This window comes from Rhipicephalus sanguineus, chromosome 1 (genome assembly GCF_013339695.2).
Source record: "Rhipicephalus sanguineus isolate Rsan-2018 chromosome 1, BIME_Rsan_1.4, whole genome shotgun sequence".
Lineage (NCBI taxonomy): Eukaryota > Metazoa > Arthropoda > Arachnida > Ixodida > Ixodidae > Rhipicephalus > Rhipicephalus sanguineus.
Genome location: NC_051176.1, coordinates 230,108,272 through 230,125,950, shown reverse-complemented (window position 1 = coordinate 230,125,950; position 17,679 = coordinate 230,108,272). Strand labels below are relative to the sequence as shown.

Sequence of the window (17,679 nt, the reverse complement as noted above, 5' to 3'; positions counted from 1 at the left end):
GCGCCGGCGTAGCGGGCTGCCCTGCGCCGAGCGCACACGTGCTCACGGCGCGACGGGCGATGCGCAGAAAAGGCGGCGAGAGAACAACGGCCACCGTTATTTCCGAGCGATCGGGAGATCACCGACAGAACGCGGACACAACGGCGCTGCGTCGACTCAAGATGCCGGGAGCGGGGTACGGGACGCGAGAAGATCTGCGCATTCATGGTCGGGCACGTGTGGCAGCAGACGCTGTACACCAGAAAGAGCGCGAAATGACCAGACAATCAAGCATTTGGTGCGTGTTGCCAAGCCTATGGCGGCACCTTGTAAAACGGTTGAGGTGCCCTTGTGAAGAAGGTGCGCACTCACCGACCACCATAAGGGTGAACTCGAAGCCCTTTTTGACCGCCTTGCGATAGACCTGGTTGGGCAGGCTGGCGAAGCCCACGTAGCCTTCGGCAACCTCGCGGCTCCCGGCACTCGAAGCGTACGACGGCGGTGCCGTGCCGCCGCCGCCTCCAGACGAAGACAAGCTGCCGGCCGAATCCTTGCTCAGGCCCAGTAGGCCGCCGGCGCCGGGCGCAGCCGGGGGCACCGGTCCATCGCGGAAGAACAGCTCCCGCTTGGTAGACAGCTGCACCGGGTGGGGAAAGAAAAAAACAGCACTCAACAGCGACTCCGCTGCCGAAAGACACTCGTCATTATTCGAAGGCATGGCAGTTTTCCGGAAGGAACCGCGAGCCTCCTATCTGACTGACGGCTCCGTCACGCACGACAGTTTCTTCCGACGATTACGGCAAGGCGTCACTATTTCTGACAGCACAGACACGAAAGTTCGAAGCAGTCTCTACTAAGGCAGTTAGTCGTCTTGCGCGAACACGTCAAAATGTAGCAAGTCTACCGAACAGCGGCATATCTCCAGACTCGCGTCACCAGCCGGCTGTGACGACATCCGTCGCCACATGAACCCTAAAGTACTGTCCTTCGTAGCCCTGTCCCGCTTCTGTCTCATCTTTTTCCTCAATATCTCTGGCATGTTTCAGTAGGTCACTTATTGAATACACCCATCTACATTTATAATTTTCGACTATGTGTACGACTTAGCGTGGAATAAATATCAGTTATATTACCTTCTCCGTACCGAAATCAAAGCCGATTTGTCGCTTCATTTCCATATGGAGAAAGATGAGCGAGCGACAAAGGAAAGGGAGGTCCTAACCGGAACGAAGGGAGATGCGTGAGCGTTGCTACGATTCGGAACACAGGGCGTCCCGCGAAGGGGCTTTAGCGAAGACGCAATCGCAGAGACCCTCCGGACAGAAGAGGAAATCGAAAATGAGGAAACCACAGAACTCAGCACAACGAGGAAACGACCACGGGTCGATCCGTCTTCGCCGAGCCGCGTCACGACCTTCGAGCCACAGAGCGATGACAGGACGCAGTGGGGGATCCTGCGTCAGTGCCCAAACCCAGGCTGAACGACGTTCCCCGCGGGAGGTCAAATGGAAGGCTCGAGACCTTCCACCTAATCGATCAATGTCTCCGCTCGCAACCGATGCGAAGTGCTGCAGTGTTGTTGACGTGGCGAGAAAGTCGCTAAATTCAGTGAATTTCCCAACCAAAGCACAAATGTTTGCAATACCATCAACGGTGGCGCAACACTAGAGCAACACACACAAGGCACCAAGTACGGAGGGCGACACAGTCGCTTTGTCGTCCATCTTGCTTTGAGCCGTTATCGCAACGCTCAATGCGAACCGCACAGCAAAAACTTCGTTAACTTAGGCCGGCACCTGCACTGTCTGGTCGCTCAACGCGCCTCGAGGAAGCGCAATTGATATATTCGCTGTCAGACTCGTGGCACGTTTAGTGGCAGCAGCAAGAATGTGACGTTTGAACATGCCTACGCGCACTGAAGTGCAACAGTGAAAATAAAGGTCTGGGATAATACAGCAGTGCTATTCCCCCTTTCTCTCCCCCCCCCCCCCCCCTTCAGTGGCCCCAACAGCGCTCCACTGATACGACATTAAAGCCCGGTTCAGCCGGTCGTGACAGGAGGATGACAGAAGAACACATGGAATCGTCCGAAAACAATCGATATGTTATACCGGCCCCGCACAGTACACCCAAGGGCTCATTCCGCAGCAACCTCACTCCCGCTCTCATGCAGCCTTTTCACTCATGATTGAAGTGGAGAGAGAATAACTGTTAAGACTGCTAGAGAGCTGAGGTTCTTGCAATGCAGTGGAGGATGCTTATATGCGATCTTCATCAGTCAACGACACTATACAGGCCATTCCATGATTTGTCTCATCTCAACTGTAACACGAAATATCGCAATGATGACAATCGCACTACAAAAACCCGCCCCTACATACTGACACGGAGGTACAGCAGAGATGTTGGCTCGGAAACCCATTTTGCACCGGCCTCACTAATGAAAGGCGAGGCATGCGGCACACCGCTAATCCCAGCTTACTTTCTTTATTGTGAGGTATGAAAAAAGAAAGAAAAAAAAAAAAAAAAACCTCGGCCTGCACCATCCAAGCCTACTGTCAAATCAAGGGCCGAAATTTTTGTGGCGATGCATTCCGCCTCGATTGTATCTACCAGTCTTACTATCCACTACTCATGGCCGGCTGATCCCACAGAAATGCGGGAGACTACACCGCGACCCATGCGTCACCAAGTGTTCCTCTTGTTTAGATATGAAGAACCGCTCCCAAAGGCATCAGTCACGAGCCCCCCACGGCATAAGTTATTTTTTTTTCTTCGATAATTTCCTGCACCAGAAGAAACGAATTTAACCGATCACACGGATACCGACACCAAAGAACAAACATATGGCGTGATATGGCGCGACAGTGGTACGGTTCACTAAGTTGACTATCCAGAGCTGGCAACCAGCGTGCGGTGAAATAGACAACATAACAGAAGAATTACCCATCACGGTGGTGTAGTGGTTATGGCGCTCGACTGCTGGCTGACCCGAAGCTCGCGGGATCGAATTCCGGCGGCATTTTCAATGGAGGCGAAAATGCTTGAGGCTCGTGTACTTACATTTAGGGCCACGCTAAAGAACCCCGGGTGGTCGAAATTTCCGTCCGAAGCCCTTTACTATATACCGCGTCCCTTATCGTGGCTTTGGGACGTTAAACCCCAAGAATTATATATTATTACCCAGTAGAATTACAGGATAACCTCCCGGCACAAGAAGCTATTGGTGCGTGAAATGACTGCGACCGCGCGCAACTTAGTCTAAGAAACGCAAAGCGGAAATGCCGATCTGCGGTTTACGCTATCGCTACATGCACGACAAAGATCAACTCACACGGGATTTTCTGGCGAGCTTGTTCTTAACAGCTCCAAGCGCCGCAACAATGTCACTCGAGTCCGAAGAGTGTTGCGCTTCGGTGGCGTCCTGGGAAATTTCAACGAAACGTTTCTTATCGAGACAAGAGTCTCACAGCGGCAACTTGAGCAGGCGCTGGCTGGCCTAGGGTTCAAAGACCCGTATCGTGAAGAGAGAAAAAAAAATAAACGCATGACATTCGACTCTGGGGATGGAGATGCAAGACAGCATCGAGATAGAAGAGCATTAAATACGGAGGAACACGAATGGGATGAGACCTATCTGACCTGCACCCTTTTTGTGTAGGTGGAAAATTTAGTTACTGCTATCTGCTCGACACGTATACAGGCTGAAGATTTCAGTTTGGCGTGACCAAGTTTTAAGTGCTTCATGCTTGATCAAATCTCAACATCTGCAAGTCAATCACCATAACGAAACCACAGTTCGACAAAGTTAATATTCTACCGAGCACTTAAGTGTAAGCCTTCGCTAGACGACGTCCTAACTAAAGTGCCGACCAACGTTTTTAGATACTATAAAAACGTTGGTGCCGACTAATGTATGGTACTGCAGGTATACTGCGCTGAGCGTATAAGAAAACTGAAGACGGCCAGTGGAAACGCACGTGGAGAGAGTGGGTAACCGCGCTGCTCGCGAGACATCGCACAGCCTGGAGATTCGGCGCACGCACAGCAATGTGCGCCATGGCGGTGAGTTACGTGCACACAAGTCCTCCCGTTTTTGTACCCGCACTGGAAGGTACCAGTTCGCCAGCCAACGCCGTTGTGCCGACGTCTCTACAGAATGGTGGCCCGTGATAGGGCGCACGCACACACACACTCACGGAGCTGGTCAAGGTCAGGGCCGTGAAGGATGACGGCTGCGACGACGGTGGCAGCGGAGGCGGCTGCTTTTCGGGCAGTGGCGGCGGGGAAGAAGAGCGCGACGACGACGGGCTTTCGTAGACTCGCGGCCGACCAGAGAAGCGCTCGAGGCCCGCGTAGCGGTAGCCCAGCCGCGCGGTGGGCACGTCGGCGGCCCCCGAGGACGCCGACCGGCGGGGAAGCGCCGGCATCGGTGCGACCACGACTCCACGAGACTCGGGCGAGGCGTATCCGAGGGATACGGCGCGCCCAGACGCCGCACTACAAACGACGAGAACGAGACGAAGGTTTGACACAACCCAGCGGTGCTACGGGGGCCAAATGATTTGTCAGACAGAGAGAGCGGGCAGCCCCTGCTGCAGCGCCGGGTGCAGTGCGGCTGGCAGAGCCGGCGAGAGATGCGCAAAGCCAACCACGGCGAAAAGAAGCGAGGGAGGGGCCGAGAAAAACTGAAACCATGCGGGGAAATGGGCGAGGAGAGACAACGGCGAGGGGAGGGTGGGGGTGGCGTAGAAAGAGAGCAGCATCCATGCCAGCCCCCGCTCCACGCCACCCGGCCGAAAATACGACCCCGGCCATGCGGCAAGCACGCAAAGAAGAGCGCGCCACGGCCGCCCCCGCCCCATCGCCCTTCCACCATCAGGACCAGACTTCCGACAGGGCTCGACAGCGAAAGCTTCCACACACACACAGCAAGCGGGCCAGACGTCTGGAAACGCTTGCCGGCCTCGGAGCGCGGGGGCTAGGTCACACCTCGGAGGCACGGTTCGGAAACAGCCGACACCGGGAGAGTTCATTCGCCTTCGACAGAGTCGCCCACACTTTGGTATCCCGCTAGCGTAACAACAAGCACACCTTCTAAGCCTGCTCAGGACGCGCAAGAGGCCAGGGTCAATGGCGGCAATAAATAGGGCGGACGCGAGCTCCGCCGCAGAAACCGTCGAGTACGAGAGCAGCGCGCACAGAGCGGGGGATGCGTAGGACAAACATCACGCGCTGCAACGAAAATTACGGCAGGAGGCACGTGCCAGGGAGGCGCGCATCGGACCCGCTCCCATCTGGGCGCAGCCGCCCCTCGGGGCTCCCCCCCCCCCCCCTTTGCATCGGCAAAAGACACACACCTACGGCCGCCCCACGTGCTGAAGCCGACGCCCCGCCGGGAAAGCAGTCTTCCCAGAATCTCCTCGCACCGAGACAACGAGCGCTTTCTTCCAGCGCAGACGCCGTCATCATCATGCAGATGAAGCACCCGGTTGCGCAGGTCGCAACCGAACGACGCCCCGCACAAGGACCGGCACACTGTGCTCGTAAAGACAAAAGGGGAACTTTGCAGCCAAAGAATGGGGCAGAAAAGGTGAATCGACACTCGCTGTCCATCGTTAAAAGGCGGAAGCGAGTAGAGCAGGAAAGGCTCCATTATTCGCCATCGTGTAAAAGAACTATGCAAACTGCACAGAGGGGGCCGAATTTTGTCGAAATCAAATAGATTCACGAACGGCGTGCAGCCTTCTTCAAATGTTACCGCCCTACTTCGCGCGTTTGTACCATGTGGTGTGGCGTGGGTGTCAGCATCTATTCAACATTACAGCAACAATGTGCAGGCGTTGCGACGACGCACGTGCAAACTCGGCACGCGTGTACTGCGGTGTTAGACAGACAGGACACAGACGACGCTAAATGAATTGTCCATATACAAAGCGCCGTTCGATATCGCTGTCTCGGTATATGGCCTTATGGTTGCTGTTATTTCATAAGAAGCCGGTGTGTCACTTTCTCTTTAACACTACTTTAACCTGCTGAATGAAGGGTGAGCGCGTACGCAGCTTCTTAGGCCAGGTATGTTCAACACGGTATCTCGGGCGTGGAGGTACACGTTCTGATCGTGTGTTCTTCAGAGATTCGAGAAGGCAATGACGCGTGACTAAAATATAGCGGGCGACGGCAGTAGCAGATAAAAAAAAAATAGTAAAGTCCATATGTATGTCTTATTTGTTCCGCCTGCTATCGCCGCCTTCGTGCGAGAAAAATCCTGCACACATCATCACAGCTTTCTATTTTCTTTTCACACGAGACCATATCCTCGTAAGAAGAGCACGATGAGTCTTCCTCGCCGTAGCACAACAGTATTCTGTTCGCGTCGCTTACGACAGCCCTTTGGAATGCCATCACGGCGACGCGCTTGGCGAAGCGCACCAGCGTGTCGAAACGGGGTCCCGGCTCTATTTGCGCGCCGGAGCGCGCTAAAGCCGGCCTCTCGATGTGCACTGCCGCTGCACCGATGGAGACCTGCCGAATTCGTTCCACCCAAGAATCTCACTTAAACTTAGATCGTTCCGGCACAGCGCAATAAAATCCAACCATCGCCGCACTAATCGGGCGCAAACCGCTACACAGCTCAGCACAGGGGCAGTAAAAATAGCGATATCGCGGTACTGACAACCTGCGGCGTTCTGATCTATCCCAATGCAGACGTCCCACGAAAAGCGAATAGTATTTTCGGGATGCCAAAGCAGCTGCGTAAGAGGCGCTTTCGTGAGGATCACAGTATGCCCTTCGTCATGCATTGGTTCAGTTGTCAGGACACGCGTACCAAAACTGGACTGGAGCCGCCTAGAGAATCACTTCACGTGACGTCGGTGCCGCTGTGATACGCATGCGCCGGGAACAGGAACACTAGTGCCAAGAGCTTGAGACGCACAGCTCTTCGTAGCGAAAAAAAAAAAAGCTAAGAAATACTAATAAACAAACGTTACGTTGATGGTCAATTTAGCAATTAGAATATTGCTGAGAATTTTATAAAACTTTGACACCTCCGCCGTTGCTCTCCATGATAACTTCACGTTCAGGAAGTGCATCATCAAGAGAAATCGCCAGTTTGACGCGCTGGACTGAACTGCGCAAGAGAGCGAGTAATAATAATGATGAAACAAAAACGGAGTTGCTCTCTGATGGGTCACTGCTCCTTGTCATTACAGGCTGCCGGAATATACTTGACTAACGTTCGTGGCAGCAGCCCTTCAATGCGTGACGAGGCTGATACAGCCGCTTATGCGCAGCACATTGCAAAGCTGTGGTGGTTTCTTGCCTACCTCCAGCCGGCTGTGACTGGGGAGACAAAAAGAAAAAAAACGAACAGCATACCCTCAACCGTCTGTTCGTGCCCAACTGGGTACCTTCCTCAGGCTCATAGTCCTTTTTAAAATTATACGAAGGGCGATTACGTAAAATATCCATCCAGGACATAAAATGACACAAGTGCAGAACTCTACCGAACTAGTTCGGACGCCATCGTCGGAACCGACCACTCGTCATGACAGCTGGTTAAAAAAAAAGATAAAAGAGAGAAATGACGGCCTACTCTTGCATTACGAACTTCTTTTTTCGACTGTCCTTATCATTCGTGCAGGGTGGGCGACCCTGAAGATAACAGCGGCGCGCAAACTAATGACGCAAGGCGATAATAATGGATAAAGTGAACTAAATGGGTCGTAGGGGCCGTGCTTTCTAACGTCCTATTTCGTTCTTCGTCCTTAGTCATTGATTCGGACATGACTCGCAAGCCATCGTTATCGCTGGTATGAGCAGCCCGATATTACGGGCAACCCGATATGAACGCAAGCTGATACGGAACGATGGAAAAAGCGGTCCCAGAGGGGAAAAAAAAAAATACTATACTCAGAGGACAATGTACTTCATTTTTACCGATTAACAACTACGTAGGCACTAGCACAGGACGTCAAAATATATGACGTCACGGTGATTGGTGCGGGAATTTCAAGGTGGCGTCGCCACCCAAATTTTCTTCTTGCGCGTCTTCTCGCTTGCGAAGCATCCTCTCGCGTCAAGCGTGGCGATTTTGGCGTCGTGGAAGAGTAATCTACTAATACGAAAAAAAAAAATTTTTCTCTAGGGTCCCTTTAACGGAATATAACTTTTCCAAATACAACTTACGCCCCGAAATGTGGTCGTACCAACAAACCTTGCAAATAGTATATGCTGCACGTTGAGTGCCGCAACTAAACGCGCGAATTACACCGCGGTCATAAAGCGCATATTACTCCCCGCCATGTAAATTAAGAAACGGCGATTGAGACGTTGCAGATACGACGTCACGGGATGACGGATCGCCGGCTAAACATAGGTGGCTCTACTCTGTTGAGTGGTGCACAACGGGGAGGTGGCCCCCGTCCGAAAGAGCAGCGGGGCCCGTTGACAGAGAACAGAAAACTGTTGTCGGTCCTGATGCCACACTACAGGAGGCGCGCGCGCCACGGGATAAAGATCGCACAACGCTCTGAACACCACCAGAAAATAGCGAACTCACTGGGATGCCTCAAGTACGCGTACTGCGCCTCTTGTATGCGAGCTACCTTTTTTAAGCCAAAATTACAAAACTCTGAAACCGAAAGAGACGCTATAAAGATCGCCGATTATAGATATACAGGTATAGTGTTCCAGATCCATCATCTGACGAACAGTAGGGATCAGCATTCAAACCAAACAATAAAAAAAGTATGCAGATTTTTTTATCTATCAGGAAAGGGTGAGGTTGTACTTGGTTTTAGATAAAAAAAATCTGTGAAAGCAAATTTGAGTTAAGACAGCGACTATCGCGCAGATGCGAGCCTACACATACAACGCTCCCATGCAAGGAGCCTGACGGGGTCAGGGTCACCGCGCCAGGCTTTCGCCCAAGCAGTATTTGCTATTTGTTTTTAGTCGTGATTAACGTAACATCGTATTCAATATGAGCTGTGGCCGCAGCGACGCTTCTTGGGAGGAATATATATATATATATAATGCCGGGGAGGGTTTCGCTATTACAGCGATGCGCATACCCCTGCGCATTTACCACAGCGCGCTTTGTCATTGCGTACAGCTGCCCTAACTTCTTGATAGAGCGACAGCGTGCTCGGAGGGCCTTGAGGTATTCGCATTCCTGGAAGAGAGAGGCCCCGTCCAACTTTTTTGCTTTTTTACCATCGAGCACGGCTACAGCCAGGGCTTGCGCAGCATGTTTTCCCTGCCAGTCCGACCAAAAAAAAAAAAAGGGGGGGGGGGGGGAGTATGGAAAGGGAGGCGAACTCGTTAATTCGTTCCCACAACACAATAATAATATCTGGGGTTTAACGTCCCAAAACCACCATATGATTATGAGACGCCGTAGTGGAGGGCTCCGGAAATTTCGACCACCTGGGGTTCTTTAACGTGCACCTAAATCTAAGTACACGGGCCTCAAACATTTTCGCCTCCACCGAAAATGCAGCCGCCGCGGCCGGGATTCGATCCCGCGACCTTCGGGTCAGCAGTCGAGTGCCATAACCACTAGACCACCGTGGCGGGGCCTGTTCCCACAACACAAGACCACCTCGATGACTAGGAAAAAGGCAAACGTGTTGCGTGTAAGTCCGTACAACAGAGACGACATTTGCATGTTCACCTGCAAGTGCGACACGATCTACCGACACCTAAACGCAACCTTGCTCTAAAACGTCAAACGTGACATTAGAGCGAAGCCTGAGGCGCGGAGGCGGTTCCAAAGATACCACGTGGCGGACGAAGCACCCCGAGGGACAACGTAAACGTACGGCTCCTGCTACGTGCTTCTCAGTTCTCGATTCCACGGAATTCGCGAACTATAAAGCAGGACGCGAACGGAACATAGACGCGAATAACACCCGATCATCCTCGCCCGTGCGCTACGGATAAACGCCATCGCGCCACGAGGATTACACTCAGCAACGGCGTACGATTCGCGAGCAGGGGCGAAAGGAATAAACGCTGCTTAACGCGCTAGACGGATGTCATTGCGTGGCTACCTCATCGGGCCCATGCGTGCAGGGACAGGCGGCGCGACTGCGTTCGATGTCGAAATAACGAGCAATCGGAGGGAACAATGGGAGTTTATTTGTGCATACAATACGATGTAGCACGCACGTGCATCGAATATAACTTGGCACGAACAAAGCGCTTAAAGGGTCACCACACTCGTAGCACAACTTTTTTATTATTTTTTCGCTGGCGACAATGTTGTCGCGGAAACTTGCAACGCCTGGCCATTCCTTGTCACGCAGTACAAATGCTGATTGCTGACATTCCTTAGCACGCTCAATGGGGCGAAACAGGGCACAGTCTGCTTTCCTACAGCGCACTACGTTCCAGGATGAAACACTAACGTAAAGCGGCACGCCGCTTGGAACGGGCTGTCCCAGGACGCGACCCGACCATCTCGGCCGCAGAGCTCGGGCGGCTTTTAGCGTGTCGACGCATGCCCTTCCAGCGCACAAACGCATTCGTCAAAGTTGGGTACGCATAGGGGCCCTGGACTGCTATGTGGTCGCGCTCTGCTGACTCTACTGCGGTTGTCTGATGCCCATACGTACCCTCCCGCGTGATGGGGGCACGTTGCCCGCCAACCAACAGGTCACCGACAGTGCGAGCTTATCACACGGTGGCGCCAACGCGGTTAGACGCAGGCAAGCTGCAGGTACGAACCAAGCTGCTAGGCCTCATGCGAACGCGGCGCAACGCGCCTATCGCGAGGTTGCGGCGTCGCCCGACTCCCGGGAAATATCGCAGGCACCACTAGCGTGTCGACAGACGTCCCGGATATGTCGCCCCTGCTGCCAGTTGTTTCTTTCTTTCTTGTGCAACGAAGGTCACTGTGTCGCCAAAGCAGCCAGAAGAGATTGCGAGCCGCGACACAGAATATGTGGATGCCAGAGTTTTTCGAGCCGAGTGGCCATTACGAGCTGTAGGCGACAAGTCATGGCCTGTATCGGCTCTAGCGATCTGCTGCTCGACAGCTGACATTCAATTAGCCTAATGGCCGACGCCGGAGGAACACGCAAGCAACGGGGAGGATAACAGAGGGGCCAACAAGAAAGCACAGCTTCGCTTGTGTGACGAGGGCGACCATGCGCCTGATGAGGCAAAGAAAACAAAAACGCGACCGAAGCAGGCGACCGAGAGTCAAAGGGGGTCAAAAAAGAAAGAAAGGCGATTAAGACGCACAAGTAAACGGCAGCCGAGAGGGAGCCGAGCGCGACCATGTGGAGTGGGCGGCCATCTGGCGCCACATAATGGCGGCACCAGGGCGGCTGCCGCTGTGTGCACCCTGCTGGTTGCGGACGCTCGCGGGGCTCTCTCGCGCAGCTGCGCTACAGTGAAAAAACAGCGTACTGGTATTCGAGTACACTGCAACTGCGCACCACCAAAGACATCAGAAAGTGACCACGTTGCGACCGCCACTAAGGTGAACCAAGTTAGCTCTGCAAGTGCGTTTCGTGCTGCGTTTTAACCAAAGAGCAATAAAACTTTTGAGAAAGTCAGAAAGTGCCAGTGAGCGTTCCTGTGGTCAAGCGTCGTGCCAGCGGCGTGAATCAACACCACCGAATTTCGCGTGCCTGCTGTATCTTTGCTATAGTGAAGTAGATTCTAGTGCAATATAACTTTTGCGTAATGTATATATAATATGCGGAGTTAACACTTCGGAGATATCCATCAAAAGACTCGGGGGTTCGTGATCGCGTGCCAGCGCGGCACAGTATGCACGAAATCGCGTCTGAAGAGATCGCAGACGTAGAAATAGTGACGAATGAGTGTGTGAAGGCTAGCGTTGGCAGCACGCGTGCGCGGCTGTCCAAACGAAACAAACTGATGGCCTAATCATTCTTCGTACTCTTTAACGAATGCGACTGGCAGCAAGCTTCGACCGCGACAACTTATCGTCGTTATCGGTGATCATGCAGCGTGCCGCGCCGCACGAACTCTTAGACCGAACCTCAGCTGAACGCGGTCGACATGGGCTCAAAGTCTGTGGTGAGGGCAGAAGTTGGTGTACTTCACCTTCCGAAGCATCTTTCGATTAATTCTGATTCGTGCTCAATATCATATACGGTTCATATTCAGAAGCATGCCCTCATTTGACACATTCGTTAATTTATACTGTCACAACCGCGTAGAGCTGGCTATTACAGGGGAACAGTTTGCCGGTTTATATGATTACACAATTTATGCTATTACTGCCACCAAATTCGTTATTCCTGCATTCATGCGCCGCTTCACGCCTCTCAATCGCCTTAAAAGAAATGTTCTTCTAATTCTACAGTATGTGTTCCCTATCTTAACGCCGCCAATCATCCAGCCACTGTTGGCCGACAAATCTTTAGAACTGCGGACACGAAACCAGTATCTCCCCGTCTGTCGCGTCGCCATCTCGTTTCACGGATGCACAGCTGCCACCCAGTTAAATAGCGTCTGTCCCTCAAGGCCCGGAAGTATGTGACAGATACGGCGCGGGGGTGGCCGCATGCGGAAAAGGGAGGGAAGCAGGAGAGCGGTTCCGGGTGCGGACAGTTGCGCGAGAGGGGAGAAACTAGCTGCTCTGCGAGAGCCCAGTTTTCTCCTCAATGAAACGTTCGGAGCGTCTCTCTTCGTATGAGCAATAAACGAGTAAAGACAACACAGACGCAGTAACCGCGCCTTCGTTAACGTTTCGATGTGTGCTGCGACGATTAGAGAGCCACACACGCGGCAGAATGCAGCACAAGCGGCGTCTACAACGTCACGCGTGCAAAACTGAAGTTCTCTGTCCCTCGAAGGAATCGTTACGAAAGCCGACGGGTAGGGCGCCACTGTGCCACCGGCACGCCCTTCTTGTGAAGAAACGGCCAGACTCGCTTCCATGAGGGGGGCCAATGGCACGGCCGCTGGATGAAAAAGCGCACGGTACGGGCATCCGCGCCTACACCGGCACACACGGGGACACAGAAACCTTTTCCTGGCAACCACCGAACCGCATTCGATGATATTTGCAGCATTTAAAAGATACGTTTGAAATCTAGCGGCCGAACGAAGGCAACGTTTATTTAGACCGTCAAACTCCCCTAAAAAATAGTTAAAAAACTGACAATTTTCAGAGACAGAAACTACGAAGTTTACAACTTTCAACACAGCAATGAGAAATTTTATAACAATTCTGCAAACGGACTACATGTATACATTACACACAGCTCTGAAATATACCACAAATTTGTGCGTAGGACTTTCGCAGGACCTTCATGAACACTGTAACAATTTTACGTGAGCTGCAAACTCATATACCCAATTGGACCACTCTACATGGTTCTAACAGATGCAGCACACCGAAGTGTTGACATTCGTATGAGCTACGGGCATGTCAACAACCAGCTCCTATATTTTCTGTTAAGTTACCGATTTTTTGCAATTTTCGTAGCAAAAATGCCAGCCCTTAAGTACTTCTTCTGCTTACAACGGTCAATAGCATTTGACCTTCTCTCATGTGCAACAGATGTCCCACAGATCAGTCCACAGTTTGTCTCATAATAGCGTCTCTGCATTTTACACGTATAACAGGTGGCATCGGAGTTTGCTACATGCTAAAGCTTCTCGGCAAGAATAACGAACAAATATGTACGTTCACCAGCCATTATGCTTGAGCACCGTGACAGGAGAAATTAGGACCCGGCAGAACTGCTTTGATAGTGTACGGATACACTTCCGGGAAAAAAAAAAAAAAAAAACCACCACACAGCACACATTTTGTCGTCATGAATGCAGTGATAGAACGCTCGCAAACGCACGCGCTGTATATGGAATAGAAAAACTCATAACCCAGAGATAAGATCCGATCAGACATACCAGCGTGATTCGTAAGTGCCCCAGAAGCTAGTCCTCACAGCGGAAACTATGAACGCCAAATCGCCGCTGCCGAACTGATTACAGCTAGGAAATCTGGGTAACGTTCTTTTTCTTCTCCCTTTTTTTTTTAATACAGTAATACCTATCGCCTCACATGAAGCACTTCATTTTTTTTTTTTTTTCGTGAAGACGTTGACGTTACAGGCATCTTGGTTTCGATATCTTTAGATGACTGATAGCGTTCAACATCCGAATAAATAATGCTGACTCACCCGAATAACGTGGAGCAGTGATCCTTATCAATTTTGACCTCTAGTAGTTCTATAAAGTGCGCGGAAACTAAATACGGAGAGCGTTTTCGCATTTCGATGCCAAAAAAACGCGGCTTCCGCATCCGGGAATGAACCCGCGACTTTCTCGTGTTCAGCTGCAGAACGCCATGGAGAGTGAGCCAGAGCGGCGGGTAAATATATATTCCCTAGCCGTTTTCCTTTTAGGTGTGGATCGTATACCGCACACTTGAACGACATGTACGCGGTAGGAACCGCCGAAAGCTTCACTACTATTATTGATATCAGACGGTCGTAGGCGGTAAAGCTCTGACTCAATCACTAAGGATATGAAGTCATTCTCAATAGGAACGAACAGCGCAATAAAGGGTTCGTTTAAGGTCAGTAAACTGAACATTTCAAAACACACACACACACACACACACACACACACACACACACACACACACACACACCACACACCACACACACACAAAAAGCGATCCTAGAGTTTGACTATAGCCTTTATGCGGTGCTAAAATAAATTTTTTAACAAGGGGAAGTGCGGGGGTGGGGGTGACCAGCATGTTTTATAAAAGGCCGACTTTTTACATATGGCCTCAGCTCGTGTCCCTGTCCCCAACGATTCAAGGGCGCGCAGGGAGGGAGGGGGGGGGGGATGTTGACGTCAGTGCAGCGGCCATTGTCACCGAGAGTGAGATGCCACCGACGGCCCATTTACACACGCTAGAGAGAATAACAAAAAGACGGCGTGTACTCACGACTGTTGGCGCGAGCAGCATCGCAGTCCCAAGGCAGCAGCAACGCCGGCGACGACGACGATCAAGGGGTCAGCCGTGCAGAATGGTGGTGGCATCAACAGCCAGCGTGAGGGAGAAAAATGGAAGGGGAGAAACGTGACGGGAGAGAGGGCCGATTAAGAGCGCTTTCCAAAGCAATGCTGCGCGCGCGTACTGCGTGCCGCTGCATATCAGCGGCGCAAGGCATGCATACCCGCAGGGGTCGTGTGGAAGCCAGAGGCGTGCTAGCGACGTCAGCCAGCTTCCAACACACCTGCGACACATTTACCGCGCGGGCGTCTGCCTGCCTTGGACTTCGCCGCCGCTATACATAACGGCCGCCACGCGCGAATGGCTTAATAGCTGACTCAGCACGCGTTAAGGCTAACTCGTTGCGTCAACGAGAGGCTCGTCCGTGCGCTTTGTTGCCAAATCATTTTTCGTTGCGTTGTTTTCCATAGCCTGCAGCCATAGCCTTTACGCTACGGAAACGCAACCGCCACCGCCGCGGTGTCCCATCATGCACATGTCGAAAGCGTGCACATGCATACATAGCTGCGACACACATCCTCCCTGTGAGCGGCGCGGCTAACGCATACGAATCAAATGCTTCCAGTAGCAGCATAACATCTGCTTGAACAGGAGCACGCAGCTCCAGAGCTGCTTTCTACGGTGTAGCTTTCCCACGAAACACACAGACCGCCCAGTGAAACTGCTCCAAAGTCGGAGCAGCGACAGTGGGAGGGCGCAGGAAGTTCAAGAATGAGGGCGAAACAAATCAGCATAAGACTAAACGAATCGCCTTCCGCAGTCACTTCTTGGCTAAATGCATTGCGTGGAAGTCCTCTGAGGCAAGCAACGACAAGGGCGCCCACAAATCACGCCGGGCGAACATCTCAATTTAAAATGAAGGGGCGCGCCCACTCCCGTGCTCGAAGTTCGGCCGCCAGTGAAAAGTTGCAATACCCCGGCAGCGCGCAACGGAAAGGGCGCGAACCCACCTCCGGCATCCGCCACCTCCTAACGTATCGTCGATCGCTTCCTGAAACGACGACCACGGGTCGCTTAGCGGATGCTGCGTCCTTGAGAGAATCTCGTTTCGTGGTGGGGAATGGGGCACCGTCTACAAACTCCCACCGTGCTTGTGTGTAGGCTTCGACAGAGATAAGCAGCAGTTCGTTATTACGGTTTCTGGGAAGCGCGGAGCACACGCAAAAGCTCTCGGCGCAAGCGCTTCCTGCGTATGGTACGCAGAACAGTGAGCGGGAATTTATATAAGATGGTTTTCGGTCTTTCGATATCGTAGATATGTATACGTTTCACTTACGTAACAATAATGCTATCACTAAGAACGTTCTCGCTATTATGAAATAATCCAATACCTGTCGAGCCCGCTTGCTGCTTAGTTGATGACGACACTGCGAAGCATAGTGCACCCAAGCTATTTTCGGCTTTTCGACACTGCAGCATACAGTGCAATGATATTTGGCTCAAACGTTCCCGGGAGCATTGGCTACAAAGTTTTCTACCATGTTCAAAAAGTGATGCCGGGTCCCCTTTGCATTACGAACGCAGGCTGGGTACGTGGGGAGCCAGGGGAAGACGACGGAACGTTCACTGCTCAAGGGATAGACCCATAAAATGGACCTACTGACAACTGTTGCGCGCTCTTTGTATACCACCGGCGCTCGCACTGTTCTGCCCGTGCTGCATTCGATAGAACGGTTTCATGACAGAATGTACAAAAATGAAATGAGAACCAGAAGAAGCACAGAAGGAAAACAAAAATGTTGCAGGCGTGCGGCTGTTATGCTTCTGAATATTGTATCGTCGTCCATGAGTTATTTAGGTTCTCAATAAGAACTCAAAAGAGTTCTCAAAGGTTGCATTGCTCCAATTAAATCATTTACAGAGCTTGGCGTCCAAAAGCAGCTTTGAAGCTGTGACAGAAGCCACAGTAGAGTGTGCACCGGATAACCTCTGACCACCTGAAACAGTATAACGCAGATAAAAATACCACGCTTTGGCGCTCTGCCCCCATTGAAACGCGGCCCTACGGGGGCCGGGAATCGAACCCGCAAGCTCGTGCTCAGCAGAAGAACGCCAAAGTCAATATGCTCCCGCCGCGGGTTGCCGATGTCTTCCGCATGGTCGAGAGCGAGTTTCTTTAGCCCACCAAGAAGCCAGATGTTCTGAACTGCAGCTAGCAGACAGCGAGTTAAGGCAACGAAAGAGCCGAATTGAGCCACGCACTGTAACGAAGAAAATATCGCGGAGCGATTACTGAACGCGAGAACCATGTACCAAGCTAGAGATGCTGTAACTCGCGTTTCCACTGCACTCTCCATGTGAATACGCCTATAGGTGTTCCCTATCATACTGGGTGCCACTGTAAGCTTCGGTATTTCGCTCTTGAAGAAATATGCGCACGAAGCTGCCAAGAACCGTCGCAGCGAGGGCTCGATTGATTTAACCCTTTGAGCGCGCCTTGGTTGCGTTTCGCCGCTGTCAATGTCAATCTCGCCCCACGCATATTCGAAACCTTCGACAAGCGATGTGGGGGGACCCTGAAAGATCACGAGAGCGAGCGAACGCCATTTGCATGAAACCGCGTACCACGAAGGGCAAACGACGCATGCGAGCGGCCGACGCCCCCCTCCACTCACGACGCGAAAGAAAGCACTAAGCGCTGCTGGGAGTGATCTTTGAGGGCGGAGTCACCAGCTGGC

At 52.1% G+C, this 17,679-nt stretch overlaps 1 protein-coding gene across 5 annotated transcripts in view; it reads right to left on the bottom strand.

Moving 5' to 3' along the window:
- LOC119373880 (septin-7) overlaps window positions 1-15,090 on the bottom strand; it is an 86,916-nt gene extending 71,826 nt beyond the window's left edge. For 3 of the 5 annotated variants that reach the window (XR_007417864.1, XM_037643947.2, XM_037643940.2), the window contains exons 1-2: window positions 4,179-4,424; window positions 352-616 (exon numbers count right to left, since the gene is read on the bottom strand). Coding sequence is in view for 4 of the 5 variants with exons in the window: in XM_037643947.2 (XP_037499875.1) it covers window positions 352-616; window positions 4,179-4,409 (496 nt within the window). In the remaining variant the exon portion in view is untranslated. Of the gene's footprint in view, window positions 1-351; window positions 617-1,112; window positions 1,167-4,178; window positions 4,425-14,932 lie in introns of those variants that run through there. The other 2 variants (XM_037643971.2, XM_037643961.2) reach the window with 2 other exon arrangements.
- Window positions 15,091-17,679: the final 2,589 nt, after the last annotated feature.